Source organism: Apteryx mantelli, chromosome 12 (assembly GCF_036417845.1).
Source record: "Apteryx mantelli isolate bAptMan1 chromosome 12, bAptMan1.hap1, whole genome shotgun sequence".
Classification (NCBI taxonomy): Eukaryota; Metazoa; Chordata; class Aves; order Apterygiformes; family Apterygidae; genus Apteryx; species Apteryx mantelli.
Genome location: NC_089989.1, coordinates 28,878,898 through 28,898,835, shown reverse-complemented (window position 1 = coordinate 28,898,835; position 19,938 = coordinate 28,878,898). Strand labels below are relative to the sequence as shown.

General features: G+C 42.8%; 1 protein-coding gene across 1 annotated transcript in view; it reads left to right on the top strand.

Moving 5' to 3' along the window:
• The first annotated feature begins 362 nt into the window (after positions 1-362).
• Positions 363-19,938, top strand: part of FGD5 (FYVE, RhoGEF and PH domain containing 5) — a 124,566-nt gene continuing 104,990 nt past the window's right edge. Inside the window, exons 1-2 of the mRNA XM_067303670.1 lie at positions 363-413; positions 14,408-17,306. Of these exons, the coding sequence (XP_067159771.1) occupies positions 401-413; positions 14,408-17,306 (2,912 nt within the window). The 5' untranslated portion in view covers positions 363-400. The remainder of the gene's footprint in view (positions 414-14,407; positions 17,307-19,938) is intronic.

Below are 19,938 nucleotides of genomic sequence, written 5' to 3'. Positions count from 1 at the left end.
CCCCCCCTTGAGCCCCGACTGAGCCGCTGGGCTCGCTCCGCAGCGGGGCTGCCTGCGCGGAGCCGGCGCCGCACGCCGCGGCCCGGCGCCGCGCGCCGCGAGCCGAGAGGGGCCCCGGCCCCGGCGCCGGCCGCCGCCGCCGCCGCCGCCGCCGCCACCGCCCCCCGACGGGCCGCGCGCGGGGCAGGGCGGAGGCGCGCCGCGGCGCTGACCGCCCCCGAGCCGGCGCGGCCGCCTGCCCAGCCCCGCCGCTCCGGGTCCGGCTGCCCCCGCCCGCGCTCCCCATGCCCCCCGCGGGGCTCTAGGGCCGGGCGCGTCCGGGAGGGGCGAAGGCGGCGGCGGCCCCCGGGACCATGCGCTGAGCGCCCGGGGCAGCCAGCGAGCAAAGTTGCCGTGGAAGATGAACAACACCGGTAAGTGCGCGGCTCCCCGAGATGGCTCTCCGCGGCCGGGCATCTTTCCTCCGAGGTCGGCAAGCGCTGGCCGCGCATCCTTCCTCCGGGACCGGCACCCTCCCTTCCCCGGCCCGGCCCCGCCGGCCGGGCGCCTCACCTTCGGGGCCGGCACCCCCGGGGCCGGCACCCCCGGTCTGGGCAACGGTCCTCCGGGGCCGGCACGCCCCGTCCGGGCTTCCCCGCTCCGGGGCTGGCAGCCCCGGGCCGTGCCGGGGCCGGCACCCTTCCTCCGGGCACCCCCGCCCGGGACTGGCACACGCGCAGCGCCCCCCCCCCCCCCCCCCCCGCCGAGACGCGCCCCAAGGCCCCGGCGCGTCCCGGAGCGGCCCCCGCAGGGCACCGCGAGCCCCGGCGCGGCCCCCGGCCCGCCCGCCGCCCCGGCGGGTCGAGGGCGAGCAGCGTCCCGTGGCGAGGCGGGGGCTCCGGGGACACCCGGGCCGGCAGATCAGGAGGGCTGAAGGATGCGGCTCTGCACCCACTTGGACACATTCAACCGTACACAAAGCCCATAGGAAATCTGCTGTGACTTCCTTTTGGAAAGTTTCTTTTGGGGGTGGTGGTTTTTTGCGGCATTTTCTCTCCAAGGCAAACCCAAACCTTTCCTCTCTCCCCCTGTTAATTTCCCGTCGTCCCCCCCCCCGCCCCCGTCCCTCCTCCCCCACACTGGAAACTGGGAAGGGGAAAGACACAGGGGATGAGGAGAGCACAAATATTAAAGCCAAGGTTTTCAACAGTTAAAAAACTAAAAGATGTCACTGGAAAACTGGGACAAACTGTAAATTCTCCACCAACCATATCTGATTTTCGGGGTGAGGCATGTGTTTAAAAAGCATAACAATCCAGGAAACAATTGCTACTAACTCTGGAGTTATTTAGAAAATCTGATGTTGCATCTGGAGGTAAAGAGGAAGAGAAATAGTCAGTCCCTTTGTGCTACAGCCCTACAGTTTTCCACCACGTTTTGCTTTTCCATAGGGTGAATGTCACTGGGCACCTCACTTACATGGGCATACCCTGAAGCCCAGTGATTTCACTGCTAGCTACAACTGTCATGTGTTGGGAACCTGTGAATCATTGTTTGCCAAAACATAGGAACATAGGATTGGAAGGATCTTCTGGGTCAAATCCAGCCCTCTGCTGTTGTATCAGGAAGTCATACCACCCCTCTGAGATTAAAGAAAAAGATTTTCCCTCCCCTTGGAGGGGGGAGTAGGACACCTTCCTCTCCCACCCAAGAAGTGGTGACATTTCTGCTGTGTTTTCTGATCCTGTCTGGACTGGACTCCGTCCCTTGCAGGAGACAAACTCATTTGAAGGTCAAGCAAGCCAGCCAAAAATTGCTTTAGCCATGATGCTCCAACCTCTCTTTCTCCACCTCTCCATTATTTAAAACAGAGCAGTTCCAAACTGATCCTGATCTCAGTGGAAGTGCAATGTAAGGAATATCAGATGCATCCATTTGTAAAGTCTGAAACTATTAGCGGTCTTCATTGTTCAGGAATGTAGGACTGAATGGGACTACTTTCATTACCAAAAGCAGTACCCATTGCTACAGGTCACAAGGTCACGTCATACCTCCTATCAATTCATCAGATTATATCTTAAAACTTTTTATGTAGCTCTCCTGCTAATCCTCTCAGGTGGCTGAGAACCGCTTACCCTTGCTCGTTCTTCTGGTTTCCAGACCAGATTCATGGCCATTTATTCTTTGGATTACATTGTCCTTTTGCTTAAAAATAGTTCTTTTCCTCTCCTGGTGTTTACCTCCAGGTTGTATTTATAGAGTGCTCATATCCCTTCTCAGCCTTTGTTTTGCACATTCACACAATGCAAGGAATTTCTCTCCCACCAGCGCAAAGCAGAGCTTCCCACTGAATCTGAAGGAGAGGGGCAATTCAGGGACCTGCATTAGTGATTTTTGTATTACACTGAATACATAGCACCACTGAACAGTCACGCATATGAGGCAGCTTTGATCGCACAGAAGTTAAAATAAAGACAGAAAACAGTAAAGAAGATATGGATTATTCTCAGAGATTCAGAACTGACGTGAAAAACAAGATTAAGCAGTCCACCTAAGGTCCCAGGAAATCTGTGGTAGAGACAAGAGCTAGACCTCCATCTCCCAGCTCTAAGTACTGATTTGTTTCCCAGGTGCTGAAATGATGCTGGCCAAAGGAAAAACGCACAGTTGATAGACTCCAATTTGTTCAGAGGCGTAAACGGACTACATATTCCTTCAGTTGCTACAGAAAGTAACATATGAAAAGTTACCATATGCCCCTGTCAAGGAATTTTAACCAACGTCTTCTTTGGCTCCCCAAAAGCAATGTATGAAAGAACAGGCGCATATAAGTTGTCTGCTGCAGTGAGAACTTCCTGTTGTGAAATCACAGCCAATTTGGAAATATCACAAACATTTACAGTTATGTTAAAAAGAAATACATGCCAGTAACTTACAGAAAGGTTATTTAAAGTGTCATGCACATGTGTTTTTTTCTTAGAAAACACCCCCAGCCCTTCAGATACCTTTACACATAGTCTACTAGAGATGGTGAAACTGCTAGAACATTTGCAGGATCAAGATTTTGGTACTGAAATTCATCCTTTCCTTTCACACTAGATTTTCTATTCCTATGATTAGACTGTCTTTAGATTTTACCCTTTCCCCAGCAGTGTTTCTCTGTGGGATGCTATACTATTGTATTATATTTACAGATGGCTGCAATAAAGTTATATAGTAAGAGAAATTTGTAAGCTATTGATCTGACATACCAGAGTCATAGTGCATTGATCTAATCATAGAGGATGGATTCCAATAACTGTACAGTACAGCATTTTATATCTGCAGAGCGTGATGTGCTCTGACAGCCCAGCTGCTAATAATTCAATTAAGATTTGTAAGGAGACAAAAATCCCATTGGATAGTTACTACTGACTATGGGTCTGACTCCACACCAGTGGAGCCTTCTTGCTGTATACAGAGGGCTTTTGATCACACATTTGAAGCACATACTCTGATAACAGGGGATAATTTTGTTTTCAAAAGTACCAGAATGATGTAGAAGCTGAAATCCCGTTTTCATGAAGGACTGAGGCACTTAGGAGCCCACAGGCTGCTGGCCTGATCAGGACCTCAGCTCTGAAGAGCCTAAAGCCCCAACTCTCAGAAGATACTTAAGCAACCAGCTGCTGTTCAAGCCAGTGTGGGAGCTGGTACCTAAATCTGGACTGAGGTCCCATTTGAAAGGGAGACTTACAAATACCTTTTCCATTTCAAGTGACTCCCCTGCAACTGTTTTTGTTTCTTATGTAACTGTTGCTGCTTTAAACCTTTTAGTTCTCTCTGACAATTTGAAATAAGTGATGGATCTACATGCTATAAAACATAAAGATTTTTGCAGTGAGTAGTGTGAAATTCATGACATCTCAGTTATTTACAATGCATCCTGGGGTCCTAGCAGTGACAGCACTGGTGTTATATGAGTAGAACCCCTCGAAGGGATTATACTTTCCTTGTAAATCATTCTACCTCACCTATTTCATCTCCACCATATTGAAGCAGGTTACACAGCATATGCTGTCTACTTACTACAATTCAGAATGGCATTAAAATGGCTTATCTACATAGGCAGATCAAACACTGCCTCACTGGCTGGCTTGGACAGCTGGCAGAATTGTAATTACAGGTTGGAACCTACAGTTCTTGCACTGGAAATGAAATAAATGAGTTTTAGGAGACTCTATGCTTTGCTTGCTTTACAGTCCTGGCACCATTACTGTAGTGGTTGGTGCCCATGTTCTGCCCAGTTCCAAAACCACTTCATCTGCAAAGAGCTGTTTGTTTCATTTACAGTGAAGCTCCACATGTTATTTTGATAGGAAGCTGTGTCTACCATTCACTCTCAGAACAATTTCTTCTTCAACAAGTAGGCAAGCCATGGTCAAACCATAAAATCATGTGTTAGCCAAGCTGAAACAGATACAGGTACAGAATTTCCTCTCTGCCCTGCTTTGTAAGAGCTTTGTGTTGCTTTGGTAGCTGATATATGGAAACTCCTATCTCTGAACAGTGCAGTCACACTGTTCTATGTGTTCCCTTGTGCCTGCGGCCAGTTATTGTCCCTTGCCTTATGCTTCAACATGTGAGCTCACCTGGGCAGGGAAAATTTTTTTGTTCTGCGTTGGTGTAGCTCCTAACCCATGTGGCTTTTGTCCACAGTTGAAGCTCTTAGCACTGTCATTCTCCAATGTGAGAAACATCATGAACACGGAGGCTGTTGGTATAGGATTGGTTCTTTGTTGTTTCATGTTGTTGGCTAGTTTACAAAATAGAAATGCATCCATGAAATAACATGTATCATTTTTGGTCCAAATCTCACATGTTTCTACAGCTATAGTAGTGTCTGAGCCAAGTGACATGTAAATAAATGAGTTTCCATTTAACTGCTACTCTTGAGGTTGCTTATTTTCATTTCCTCAGTAGTGGGATTTTGCTTGCTTCAAGTGTGGAATTTGATCCTAGTCTTTGGAGGAAGTTACAAATTTGCTTGACAAAGGCAACTGCACAGATGCAAAGACATACCTTTATGTCTGTATGGTATTTTAGTACCACATACCGATTTAAGAGAAAAGCATTTATATAAGAGCAATAAAGTCTGGGTTAATTAGATTGAGGACTGGCTAATTGGCAGTTCCCTGGAAGTAGTTATCTCTGTACACTCATCAAATAGTGGCATTTATAATGCTGGGACCAGGACCAGGTTGATGCTCTTCAACACTTTCATTGGTAGGCAGGCAAATAGAAAAGTATCAGATGACAAAGTTCATTTAATGATGCAAGGACGGGTAAAAGGGTAATTAATAATGTAGGCAGGGCAGTTATGTGAAGAGGTCTGGATCATTAAGTTGGATCCATTCAAATGAATTACATTTAATGCAAAATATAAAGCTATCAGTTCAGAGACAAGGAATACAGAAAATGTAGCCTTGGAAACAATTTGGGGGTCATAATGAACAAGCAAGTCAACTTGATGCAGTAACAAGCTAATGGAGAATAGTGAGGACTGGCTCTAGGAAAGCATGGAGCTCTGTAGACAGCATCATCAGAATCCCCTCTGGAATGTTTCCTACACATCTGCCCTCTGTATTTTATAGGAGCTATTGGAAAATTGGAGAAGGTTCAGAAAAAAATCCACAAAAAAAGATTTCAGGACAGGAGAAACTGTCCACTGGCAAAGACTGAAAGAGCTCATCCATTCAATTTACCAAAAAGAAGATTGTGTAAAAATGTGGTTGTAAGGCAGTATATGTCTTCCCAGGAGAAATACTGAATACTAAAAAGATCTTTAACCCAGGGGAAGAAATGGTAACAAATGCCAAAGGCTGGAGATAGAAGCCAGACTGCGCTAACTGGAAATAAGGGCTTTATTTTATAAATGAGTGATTCATTATGGGAACGAGGTGTGGAGGATACAAAGGTAGATTCTTCACCTCTTGCTGTCTTCAGACCAAAGCTCTCTGGAAGACAAGTTTTAACTTTATTCTGGTGCAGCTGATTGAAATTGCACATCTCCCGATCAGAGCTGAATGAGACTTTCTCATGCCCTTGCCTAGATATTCTCCCTCTGCCTCCTGTGTCTTAGGCATCTTTCATCTGTGGATCTGAAGCCCTTCTTCCTGGGCAGGAGCAGTGAGAAACAGGAATTGTGTGCATCTGTTTCCACCGGGCATCTAGGTTTGCTGCCCTCTCATCCCACTGTTGCGATGTGGTCCCTCCATCTGCATGGTCACTTCCATCTACAAGCTCTGCAGATCCCTGAAACTATGCAGTACATTTCTGTCCTCTGTTCTCAATGTCTCTCCAATTTTAACATATGTCTGAGCTGAATTAATGTCAAAGGAGTGAAGAAACCACAGTCCACAAAGTTCATCGGTCAGAAAAAGCCACTTTCAGCATCCTTAGAGATGCCTGAACTAGACTGGGGCACCATTCAAAGCTGAAGCTAGTATCTGCACCACAGAGCTAAGTCATTCCTTGGGCCACCATCAAAGACTATGGGCCTGGGACACGTCTACAAATTTCCCTGCAAGTGTGAAAACTCATTGTTCAATTAGGTCTTCAGAACAAATCCAACTGCTCAGTGGGCTTTTTTTTTGGTTGATATAGTCCCTTATAAGCCTTAATCTAGACTAATTCCCAAATTTGGAGAACATTTGAAAGCAGGTAATTGCAGTCTTTTGGGCAATATTGTATCGTATAATGTGTATTATTTAAAAGAAACATTTGAACAGTTAAAACTGTATGGGTTGATTGCCATTCCAGGAGAGGAAACTTGGATGTGGGGAGGGACAAGGGGACGACTGTAGTGAAATTTCATGTGGGCCATAGCAGAAATGAAACCTTGTTGAATCATAAGTTTGCCCAGAGGAAGGTGGGTAAGGAGAGGAAGCTATCCTTGTCAGTACAAGGAAACATCGAACAATAAGGGGAGGAGCAGGCTAAAGAAATTCCTATTCCCCAAGAGTTTCCTTTTAAGCACAAGGTGGGTGTGTCTTCCTCCAACATAAAACACATCCTAAAATAAACATGCATAATTATTTGTGAACATACACATTCCTTATGGCACAATGTTGTTTTTGGCCATTCAGAAGTTACAGCCAGATCCTTTTAAATGGCTCAGACACCAAAGGAAGCAGAAATTGAAGCAGAGTGGGATTGTCCTGATCAAAGGCAAATAGTAGTCCTTTGTGCTTGACAGATTTGCTTTCATTTCATTAATTGTTTGGGGTATTTTTTTTTAAATAAACACTTGTTTATTAAAAAAAAATGCAAAGAAGACCAAAAGACAAAAAAAAAAAAAAAAAAGAGAGAAAATTGTTTAAGAAGATAACTGATAAGCAGTTAGAAAGCAAATAAGGAAGAAACCAGAAGTGGCCAATAGTTGGCACAGTGGAAAAGATTAGGACACAATGCCCGTTGTTACCATACTATGAACAGGGTCCATTGCCATAAGTTCTCTTCTGCTAGCAATGTTTCTGAAGGTAGCAGAAGAAAAAGCTCAAGATTATTTGATTCCATTTTACTGTGGAAAATTTATCACTGGAGGGAAAGTGGGTAACTGTCTTTAAGCTATATAACTTATTTTAAAGTGGATGTCTGCATCGTTATTTTATGCACAGGAAATGAGCTCATTAAATTATTTTAAGTCAACCTTGCTTATGAGTCAAAGCTTGGGAGATCCAGGTTTTCTCCACAGTTCCAATCGTCTTCTCACTGCTCAGTGTTTCAGTACAGGAACTCCCTCTGATGAGAATAAGGGTGAAAATGCAGACTGTGCTCAGGACCTGTCAGATCTCAGGAATGGAGTAGGTAATACTTGTGACCCACTCTTGGATGGACATCTATAGGAAAAGTTACACATTGCAGAAAGTGGTATCACACCTCTAGAGCCATGTTTGTTCCTTGGAGTTAGTCCTAAAAATGCCACATTATTCAGGACAAAAGATACGACCAGTTAAATCACACTGAAGGAGAGTACAGATACTGAATGCTGAGCAACAACTGAGAAATCTGATTTTGCTTATCTGCAACTGTTGAATATAAACACACTACTGATCTGTGGTGGGACAGATGTAAGGAATCAGTTACAGCTACAGGCATATCTCATTTTACTGAGCTTTGCAGATATTGTGTTTTTTACAAACTGAAGGTTTGTGGCAACCCTGCGTCAAGCAAGTCTATCGGCGCCATTTTTCCAACTGCATGTGCTCACTTTGTGTCTCTGTGTCACATTTTGGTAATTCTCACAAGATTTCAAACTTTTTCATTATTATTATATCTGTTATGGTGATCTGTGATCAGTGATCTTTGATGTTACTACTGTAATTGTTTTAGGGCACCACGAACCGCGCCCATATAAGACAGCAAACTTAATTGATAAATGTTGTGTGTGCTCTGACTGCTCCCCCGACCAGCCGTTCCCCCATCTCTCTCCCTCTCCTCAGGCCTCCCTGTTCCCTGAGACACAACAATATGGAAATTAGGGCAATTAATAACCCTACAATTGCCTCTAAGTGTTCAAGTGAAAGGAAGAGTTGCACATCTCTCACTTGAAATCAAAAGCTAGAAATGATGAAGCTTAGTGAGGAAGGCATGTCGAAAGCCGAGACAGGCTGAAAGCGAGGCCTCTTGCGCCAAACAGGTAGCCAAGTTGTGAATGCAAAGGAAAAGGTCTTGAAGGAAATTCAAAGGGCTACTCCAGTGAACACACAAATGATAAGAAAGTGAAACAGCCTTATTACTGATATGGAGAAAGTCTGAGTGGTCTGGATAGCAGATCGAACCAGCCACAACATTCCCTTAAGCCAAAGCCTAATGCAGAGCAAGGCCCTAACTCCCTTCAATTCTGTGAAGACTGAGAGAGGTGAGAAAGCTGCAGAAGAAAAGTTTGAAGCTAGCAGAGGTTGGTTCATGAGGTTTAAGGAAAGAAGCCATCTCCATAACGTAAAAGTGCAAGGCGAAGCAGCAAGTGCTGATGCAGAAGCTGCAGCAAGTTATCCAGAAGATCTAGCTAAGAGAATCAATGAAGGTGGCTATACTAAACAACGGATTTTCAATGCAGATGAAACAGCCTTCTATTGGAAGAAGATGCCATCTAGGACTTTCATAGCTAGAGAGGAGAAGTCAATGCCTGGCTTCAAAGCTTCAAAGGACAGGCTGACTCTCTTGTTAGGGGCTAATGCAGCTGGTGACTTTAGGTTGAAGCCAATGCTCATTTACCATTCCGAAAATCCTAGGGCCCTTAAGAATTATGCTAAATCTACTCTGCCTGTGCTCTATAAATGGAACAGCAAAACCTGCATGACAGCACATCTGTTTACAACATAGTTTACTGAATATTCTAAGCCCACTGTTGAGACCTTCTGCTCAGAAAAAAAAATTCCTTTCAAAATATTACTGCTCACTGACAATGCACCTGGTCACCCAAGAGCTCTGATGGAGAGATGTACAATGAGATTAATGTTGTTTTCATGCCTGCTAACACAACATCCATTCTGCAGCCCATGGATCAAGGAGTCATTTCGACTTTCAAGTCTTGTTATTTAAGAAATACATTTCATAAGGCTATAGCTGCCATAGATAGCGATTCCTCTGATGGATCTGGGCAAAGTAAATTGAAAACCTTCTGGAAAGGATTCACCATTCTAGTTGCCATTAAGAACATTTGTGATTCATGGGAGGAGGTCAAAATATCAACATTAACAGGAGTTTGGAAGAAGCTGATTCCAACCCTCATGGATGACTTTGAGGGGTTCAAGACTTCAGTGGAGGAAGTAACTGCAGATGTGGTGGAAATAGCAAGAGAACTAGAATTAGAAGTGGAGCCTGAAGATGTGACTGAATTGCTGCAATATCATGATCAAACTTTAACGGACGAGGAGTTGCTTCTTATGGATGAGCAAAGAAAGTGGTTTCTTGAGATGGAATCTGCTCCTGGTGAAGATGCTGTGAACATTGTTGAAATGACAACAAAGGATTTAGAATATTACAGAAACTTAGTTGATAAAGCAGCGGCAGGGTTTGAGAGGATTGACTCCAATTTTGAAAAAAGTTCTACTGTGGGTAAAATGCTACCAAGCAGCATCGCATACTTCAGAGAAATCCTTCATGAAAGGAAGAGTCAATGGATGTGGCAAACTTCACTGCTGTCTTATTTTAAGAAACTGCCACAGCCACCCCAGGCTTCAGCAACCACCACCCTGACAAGTCAGCAGCCATCAACATCGAGGCAAGACCCTCCATCAGCAAAAAGATTACGACTCGCTGAAGGCTCAGATGATGGTTAGCATTTTTTAGCAATAAAGTATTTTTTAATTAAGGTATGTACAATGTTTTTTTAAACATAATGCTGTTGCACACTTAATAGACTACAGTATAGTGTAAATGTAACTTTTATATGCACTGGGAAACCAAAAAATTCATGTGACTTGCTTTATTGTGATGTTCGCTTTATTGTGGTGGTCTGGAACTGAACCTGCAATATCTCCAAGGTATGCCTGTATTAAAATTCTCATGCACTTTACTATGCATGAGGCAGATCTGGCAGAGGAGCCAGGGCTACAAGACATTCAACCCACTTCTACTGCCTCGCTGTTTTTAACTGGCAACATTTTCAGCACTCAGCTGTTAGAACTGCTGCAGACTTGCTGCTGGTTGTAAAAGAAGCAACTGCACTTCAGCAACAGTGAAGTTATTTGGCGCATGATATTTCTCAAGTGATCTGGAGAGAAAGATTAGCTACCCATTCTGTGACTTCAATAATTAGGGAGATGCCCTTGTCAAAGCAACAGTGGATAGCATGAAGCAAGAGCAAACACTACAGTACTGCAGACTGGCAAGTATAAAGTCCTCTCTCCCTCCTTTTCCGAAAGCTTTTTTAAGCCTCCCATTTCTTCTTCTGCACATGAACCGTTCCATTCAAAGCCAGTAAAGCCACATACAATGTGCCAGTTTTGCAGGTTGGCTCAAATAGTGATGTCTACAGGACTCAGCTCTGACTGCCACCTTCAAGGAGCAGTCACCCCATATAAAGCAAGGAGCTTCATTTATGTTTCTTTTCTTTATCTTGCATCATGATGTCTAGGTTAGCTAATGCTGAAGAATCAAATGAGGAACAGTAGGACATCCTCTGTCTGCTGAGGGTTTGCAGAACACAAGGGCTTCTTTAGGGAACATGCTTCTCTGAAGGGATCTTGGACTAAAAAGGATGTTCTCTGAAAGTCCTTACAGAGCTACTGGTATAACCACACACTGGAATTAGAAAAACTGTCTAGAATATTCCCAGAAATTATTTTATATTTTGAGGATACTTCTTTCCAGGTTAGAACTATGATGACTTTCATTTCTAGAGCCTAAAGTGATTGATCAGTACACAGAGACCATAAACGCTCACTACCAAGCTGAAGATAAAAGTGGAAATACCAGATGTGCAGTCTCCTTTGTCCTTAACGCAACCTTACTGTTTGATATCAATGGTTCTTAACAGATACCAGGTACTGGAAAATACAAATGGTTCAGCAAATTTCAGTGAAGAGGTCTCAGATTGCCATTTTATGTTGTTCCCACATATTGGATATGTTAGCAGAGTTACTTCAAAACCTCTTGTTAACTCCTTTGTCACCCAAAGCCAGGCTGTATTTGATGAGTGCATAGTACACTCTTAACACCATTTTGTCTCATGCTGTGAACAGGTGTTTCTTTATACTCAACAGCTGCAGGTAAGCAAAATCAGATTTCTCAGTTGTTGCTTATGATTCAATATCTGTACTCTCCTTCACTGTGATTTAATCAGTCAGTATCTTTTATCTTTGCTCCTGTTAAGCACACTGTGATGTGCTGAATGACCTTCCTCCAGCTACACACTGATGTTTTCCATCTTCTCTTACTTCATCACTGGAGATCTTTCCCCTCAGTCTGAGAGTCCCCCATCAAAAGTGATTGTGAAGAGATGCTGTAGTAAGCTGTCTGCAGTACAACCACCACCACCACTAGTTTTATTTATCCTGTAGAAAAACTGTACACTAACAAATGACTGCAGATTGTGCTTTACCTATTAAGTAAATGTTTGTACACAGGGTCAGCATGTTCCTCAAACACATTCTGCTAGCCAAAATTGATGGCTGTTTATATTCTTTTCTATACATAATCTTCTAGATAGCATTAGTTAACCAGCATCCTGATTAATATGGTTGTATGGATATTAATGGTCATATCTGTAGTTCTGTTTTTGCATATGGCACACATGAAACTAGATCTGATAAATCACCAGATACAGAATAATTCTGAATCAGTGTATGTGATAAGGGGCCTGATTAGAACAGACTTCTCATTCCTTCTGGACTGATCTCAGATCATTCACTCAGTTTTTAACTCAGGTGAAATTTCTCCGGTTTCTCAGAATTCTAGAAAGACTGTTTTCTGAGGAAATTACAGAATGTTGAATTGTCAGCATCATTCTGAGTACTGGAAGAAATTGCAGCAAGGGTAGGACATTCAGAGAAAACAGTCTCTTTTATCTCCCAAAGCCTAATAGCACTGATATGCTTTTATGAGTTCAATACAAATTACTTCAGTTGGACCAAGATAACAATAAGAAAAGTACCATGACACCAAGTATTAGAACAACTGGAGAATCATTTTAAGCAGACTGCAGTCAATATTACTTCATTCTCAGTATGGTGCCCAGCTGAATTTTAATTGTCTTCACTTCCAGATGACAGAAGTCTGCATTCCAGAATACTCAAAAATACAACAGCACAGTAACCACATTTCCAGAAACTTATGCCATGATTTAGCATAGCGTTTGACCCCAGGGACCAAGTCCCAAATGGTGTGTCTTGGGATACTGTTCCCTTATTCCCCATATGTAGGGCATAAAGTTTTTGCACAGAGAATAGTGAAGTATCTTGTCCTGTGCTTTTTTGGAGAGCTCCCCTTTCTCTGCTAGAATATGTATTAATCCAAAGTATGATAACAATAAGAGAGTTCTGATTGATTAACCATGTAATTACCTATTGATGACTAGAAAACACTAGTGAGAGCAAAACCCTTCTCTCTACTTATCACCATCTGTAAACATTTGGTATTTGGCTTCTTCACACCATATATTTCATCTCATCTAAACTCCCATGAGGGAGGATCTCTATTGTTGCCTATTTATGCAGTCTTTCAGCATTTCATTTAGTTATTCAAAGAAAATTAATTTCAGGCCCAAGATAGCTTGAAATGGCTGTGCCATGTAAGCTGTACTGTAAGTAAAATGTCCATAGATGAGTTTTAAGTCCAAAGAACAGTGAAGAAAAGCTAGCTTATTGTCAATCTGTTTAAATTCCCCTATACAGGTGTCAGCACTTCCAGTATAAAAAGTTTAGAGAGCCTGGCTGGCCTAGGTCATAGACCAGCCAGGAGATCATAGACATAGCTCTTCATTGCAAGATAATTCATTTTTTAGAAATATATTTTGAGGTTCACAGAAGATTGTACTTGCAAGGGGTCCTGGCACTTAAAGAGGGATGGAGGTTCTTTTGACTAGAGAAAGGACTGAAGTTACACACTGAAAACTGAACTTAAATTGAAAACAGTAACTTTCTTCTTATTTTGGATCATAACTATTTCATTCAGTGCATTATATCTCAGCTGCATAATCAATGTAAAGTATTAGCCAAGCTTTTAGCAAACTGTCTTATCCATCGTGATTACTGCTGGTTGACAAATAAAACATAACTCCATTTTTGTTTCCATAGTAAAGGTAGATGGGAAGATTGTGTGTTTGGCCACCAAGTGTTCATGTCAGTTTGGCCAGGTTGAATTAATTCTTGATCTGCTGATGGAACTAGTTTTTTTGACTGTTGAGTAAATTCTGCAAACTACACATTGAATTAAAAAACACTCCTATGAAATGTTTGTACTGTGTTATGAAAACAGCTACTATGGCTAAAAAGCATTTTTTTTGCTGCAGTAAACCATTTCAGCACTCTTGAAACAAAGTGTTTATACTTAGCTCAGGGCAAACAGATTTCTGGGGCAGGTTCAAAGGGACTCTACTGTCATTAGTCCTGCTGAGTGCCAGAGGTGCTACCCATATCATGTGATATACCCTTGGCCCTTCAGCTTCACATTTTTATCTCCCCCAGAGTGCTTGGGCTACATCTGCTTTAGTCCAATTATGACCTTAAACCATGTTCCCTGGAATAGCTACAACGCCACACAGATGCACAGTGCATATGCTCTGTGCTCATCTCTCCATCAGTTCTCTTTTCAGAGCTGGATCTTTCACTGGTTGGACTCCTTCTGTATTAGAAGTTATTGGTGTAAAATAAAGTCAATTGTGCTGTATACTCTGGTATAAGAAACCGTGATGACTAACATGGCTTTTCCCTCTTTTTTCCAGAAATCACAAAGCCACCACTAGCACCGAAACCAAAGATTATTGGTCATCTTTCTCCAGTAGCTGTCTCCAAATTTTCTCCTTCGCTGCCAAGGTCTGATATTCTTCATAACCCAAATTCTACGTCTAGGGGTCCCAAACCACCTATTGCTCCCAAGCCAAAACTCTCAGCTGACACTGAGGGCAAATCCAGTGTTTATACCAACAACAACTTAAATAAATTCTCAAATGGGAAATTGGGATGTCCTGATGGAGAGCTGTATGAAGGAAATCAATATAATGATGAGTGCCCAGAATCTGAGGTGGATAATGAATACATTGTAGTTCCTGAAGCTCAGCTGACTAGCAAAGACTATAATGACTTGGAACACGAGCATGACCAGACCCTAGACAACTCTGTGGAGAATGTAGTCTTGGAAACTCCAGAAAAGGTGGGGGAGGAAGAGGATAACAACATTGCTAATGATGAGGACACTGGCAATCTAGAAATCACTGAAACTAAGCACCACAACCCTTCAGATATTGCTGAACTGATGGAACCAGACTCAAAAGAGTCAACCACAGACTGTGACCAGTCCAAAGCACTTTGTGAGGCATCCTTAGATGCCTCTGATGTGGATAACGATGCTTCCAAGAATGCAGATGAAGATGAAGATGTTGTAAATGACTGCAGTGAAATCAAAAACAATTTGGAGGAAACTTTTAATAGTCTGCAACTGGTTAAGAACTATAGTGATTGTAAGACTGACAGTGATAACATTTTGAATAGCGATGAGGATGAGGTGGGTGATACCTGTGAAGACATTCTAATGATAAAGTCTCTGCCTGAGACTTCAGAAGAGGGAGACAGGTGTCCAGCACATGATGGTGACCACAGTACGCAAGCAGAGCTTGATTTGAACATAGAAGAGGAGTTAGAAAATGATGGCTCCGAGGGCCCTAACATGCTGCCCAATGAGGCTCATGAAGAAACAGCTCCCAGCCTGGAACTGACTGAAAATGAACCCAACACTGAAGATGGTTTGGGAGACTCCATCCATCCAGCTGCAGCTGAAGAAGAGGAAGCAGACCCAGACGACCACAATGACACAAACACAGGAAATACTAGTGATGGCTGCCAGATCACTGATAGGAGAGGCAAGGAGGAGACATCAGAGGCAGCCTGTGAAGCAAGCAAAGACTCTGAGAAAGGAGAGGAAGAAACTGTGAATGCAGAGAGTATGGATAATGGTTGTCAAATTACTCCTTTTGAAAATGAATGTGATGAGGAAATACCCCGGGAACACTCAGATGAGAATCTACAAACACAAGGAACCTCTCTGGACGAAGATGATCAGATTTTGGTTACTCTACCTAGTGATCCAGGGATGGAGTCAGAGCTGGAAGATGTGCTCATTGAAAAGCATAGTGAAAGTGTTGTGGAAACCTCTGAGTCAGATGAGCTGCTCCCTGAAGACAACAAGGTGGAACCAAACAGCTCCAGCAAAAGTGTCCTAGGTCCACCTGAACAGGTCACATTTGAGGAAGAGTTAGCAGTCTGTGAGCAAGGCAAAATGAATGCAGAATGTGAGAGCAAACATGTCTTGCATGAAAATTTAGCAGTCCCTGAGGTGGTCATTGAGCCTGAACAATCAGAGGAAAGAGAAACAAGCAGTGATTCTCTAGATGATCCTTATGTGCTTCCTGCAGAGAATGAAATCCCTCGTGATGGACAGACTGATTTAAGAGCTGATCACAGTAAAAGGGATGACTTAAGTATGGATGGTGAAAACAAATCACTGCCCATCGATCGGAAAAGCATTGTCACTAGAACCCGGTCGCTCTCTGGGAAAATGCCAGGCTATGTGCCAGAAACAGTTCCAGAGGAAACTGGGCCTGAAACTGATTTGCCATCTTCCCACAATGGCTCTGGGACTAAAGATTTAAGCAATAACTTATTATCAGTGGAAGGAAAACCAATGGAAGTCAATAGGGCACTACCAACCACATCAAGATGTTTTATTTTATATCCTCGGTCTTACTCTGTTGAAGGGAGAGAGATGCCTGTCTCCATTTACAAAGAAAGTGATGGCTGTGTACTGGATGACGGTAGAATAAAAAGGACAGAAGACAACTTGTCTTTGCCTTGTGTCATTGGTTCCTCAGGTAGTTTTTCCCAGAGAAATCACCTTTCGTCAGGCGGTGTATCTACTCCATCCTCAGTTGTCGATATACCACCTCCTTTTGAACTCGCCTGCATCACCAAAAAGCCAATCACTAAAAGTTCCCCTTCACTTTTGATAGAGAATGAGTCACCTGATAAGTATTCCAAGAAAAAGAAATCTTCCTTTAAGAGGTTCCTCACTCTAAAATTCAAGAAGAAAACTGAAAATAAAGTCCACGTGGATGTTAATGTTTCATCTTCAAGGTCCTCCTCAGAGTCCAGCTATCATGGACCTTCAAGGCTGATGGAGCTGGACAGGAGGAGCCTAAGTAGCTCACCTCAGCTAAAATCACATGCAGGGAAGCTCCGTATGTCTGAGTCTCCCTCAGCTGTTCTTTTCTATAAGGATGGTAAGAGAAAAGGAACACCCAAGTCCTTCAGCAGGAGTGTGTCACGAGTGGAGTCCTTCGAGGACCGGTCCAGACCTCCTTTCATGCCACTCCCATTAACGAAACCTAGGTCCATTTCTTTCCCCAACGCTGACACTTCTGACTACGAAAACATTCCAGCTATGAGCTCTGACTATGAAAATATACAAATTCCTCCTCGAAGACCCACCAGAGCAGGAACTTTTACTGAGTTTTTTGAAGATCCCAGCAGGGCATTATCTGCTGCTAATGAGAATGATGGCTATGTGGATATGAGCAGCTTCACTGGCTTTGAGAACAAGCAGCAAACCACAGACCAGGAAACAGAAAGGTACTGTAATAAATTATTATGTAAGACCTGCTAGCCTTGGCCAAACAGGCAAGGCCTCCCCTGTTAGGTGTCATAGGCAGATCCTCCATGTTGCTTGGCTTATCCCCCTGTCAGGAAAAGCTTACAAGAAAGATAGGAAGAATACAAGATAAGCCTTTATCAGTGAAAAAAAAAAAAAAAAAAGACTCCAAATTAACTTGTAGAGAAACTCTTTACCTTATAAATGTATACTAACAAGTCTAGTGGAACTGGATCCTATGGTTAGCAGATACAAGCCAAAGAGCATTTTAAAATATCTGGTTTACCCAATGGATCTAATTTTTGTGGCCTTTTTTTTGGTTTTCTTTGTTCTTCAATAAGAAATGTTTCTGACTTTTTAACTGAATGAAAAGAGAGCCCATTTGCCTGGAGGGGTCCTAAAATCTCTGCTTCATTTCATTTCTGTCAATTTCTCTAAGCAACTATATATATATATATTATTTATCCTTCAAAGTACAGCAATTAAGTATAGACCAGAAAATCCCAAACCATGAACTAATCAGACTAGACAATTACTTTTAAAACTTGCTTTAAAGCCTATCATTATGAACCCTTGACAGAGCTTCTGATTTCTGAATGAATTAAATAGCTCTGTCTGAAATCATATGCATTGCTAACATTAATAATATAATCTCTCATCTGCATTCTATTAGGTTATTCACAAACAAGAAAATGTTCCAAAACTACTGCTTTGCATAGTTAAACTGGAGCAATGCACTCAAGAATTTTGAATTAATATTCCATCATTACATTCCTATCGTTGGATTATAGCATACAATCAGTGGAGCGCAAAGATGTAAATAAGAATGGTGTTTTCCATTAAGTTCATGTTAAACAGGTAATGGAAAAACAAGGTGCAAAGCAAACAAATGGAAAGGAACGTCTTTAATATAGTCGGATTTTGTTAGAGCAGTGTGAGAGAGATAAAAGTCTTCAAAGCAAGGTTTTCATGTTCATTTTCATATGTTCTTCTCCTTATGAAGATTTAACACTCCTGTTTCTTTGCAACATTTATTTTTTCTGGTCCTCTCCCCTGTCAATGTGAATGGAACAAACCATGGGCATTTCACACATCCCTCCTTCGATACTTCAGACTTGGGGAATGAAAGAGCTATTCTTTAATGCCTCTGAATGAGGCTCCAAACTGTTTCTAAGATAAGAGTGACAGACAGTGCTCTGTCTTTCTGAGAGAAGCAGGAATCGGGGGCAGCGTGGGGAAAGATGTGTCAGTGTTTAAGCTGTTGATCCAAACTTGCCTGAAACTGAGGTGTCTAGGACCTGGGCCTGTGGTTTAGCTCTTTGGAGATGCTGGGCTGCCTATGATGTTGGGAGCCTGAGTGGTGCTGATGCTGGGACACAGTGGAGCACAGCGTAGCTTCACAACATGCACATCTCCGGAGCAGTGCTCAGCAGAGGTTGTCTTAGTCACACTCCTTTCAATGTCTCGCGTTGTGCCCAACACACTGATGTTTGCTCTTGGAAAAACTGGCCAGTCCTTTGTGTCCATGAAACACCGCCCATTTTGGGTCATTCTTGAAGAACCAAGTTAAAAATACTAAAACTACGTAAATTGCTGTGACTTGGGCCCATTTATGAACTTCCTGTGGAAGCCTGTTGTTTCAAGGGGAGAGCCAATCCAAACTGGTTCAGGAAGTCTCAAGGTCAAGGCGTGAACATAATTTTTCAGGCTGCTGCTTGTTATGCATGCAGTTCCTGCTGTCAGGAGAGAAATGGAGGCTGGGCTCCTCCGAACAGCCCCTTTCTCAAGACAGATGGGGCAGAGGGGAAGAGCAGGAGGCAGACAGCAATATACATATGTCTCTGCTGGGATAGCTATTATTTGCAGTATTTGTCAGGATGTTTTGGACAAAGACCTGCCTGAAAAGCTTTGATGAAATATAGATGAGAATACACATCCAATGGCATAACATACTTAGAGAAACAGTGTATGTTCTAATTGTAAAGCAAGAAAAATCATACAGGTACGTGTACACATACATAGATGATGTATGGCCAAGGATGTTTTATTTCCTGTTAAAGCAGTTCTCCCTAAAATATCTCTCAATGGATTTACGCTTTATAATATGAATACCTGTCAAACACCGCTCTACCACAGTTGTATTGGGATAATAATGACTTCGAATTTCAGCCTGCTTACATCCTGAGGCTTATTTCAACCATTTGAGAGTACAAGTGTGTTGGATTAAACTCTTGTAATACATGAGTCTTGAGCCCATGAACTTCTCTTTGGTACACTCACCTGCAGAGCACCGGTATTTAGCATCTGCTCGTACCTCATGGAATTGCTACATTTTTGATGTATGGCCCAGAACAAATCTTTTATTACATTTCAGAAAACAGAATCAGAAAGTGCTATAAAAATTATAATAATCCAGGAAACACCTCCTGTATGTGTGATTGGGGAAAAGCATGGCAGGGGAGAGGGAAGGAAACTTATAGAAATTGACAGATGAGAAGATTCACTGTTTAATTTTCTTGCTTAAAAGGAAAGATTGTGTGGAATAGATTTAAACCAATAATTTCTAATTAGAAGCAATCAAGTTTATAGAAAAAGTCCAATAAGGAAAGTGTG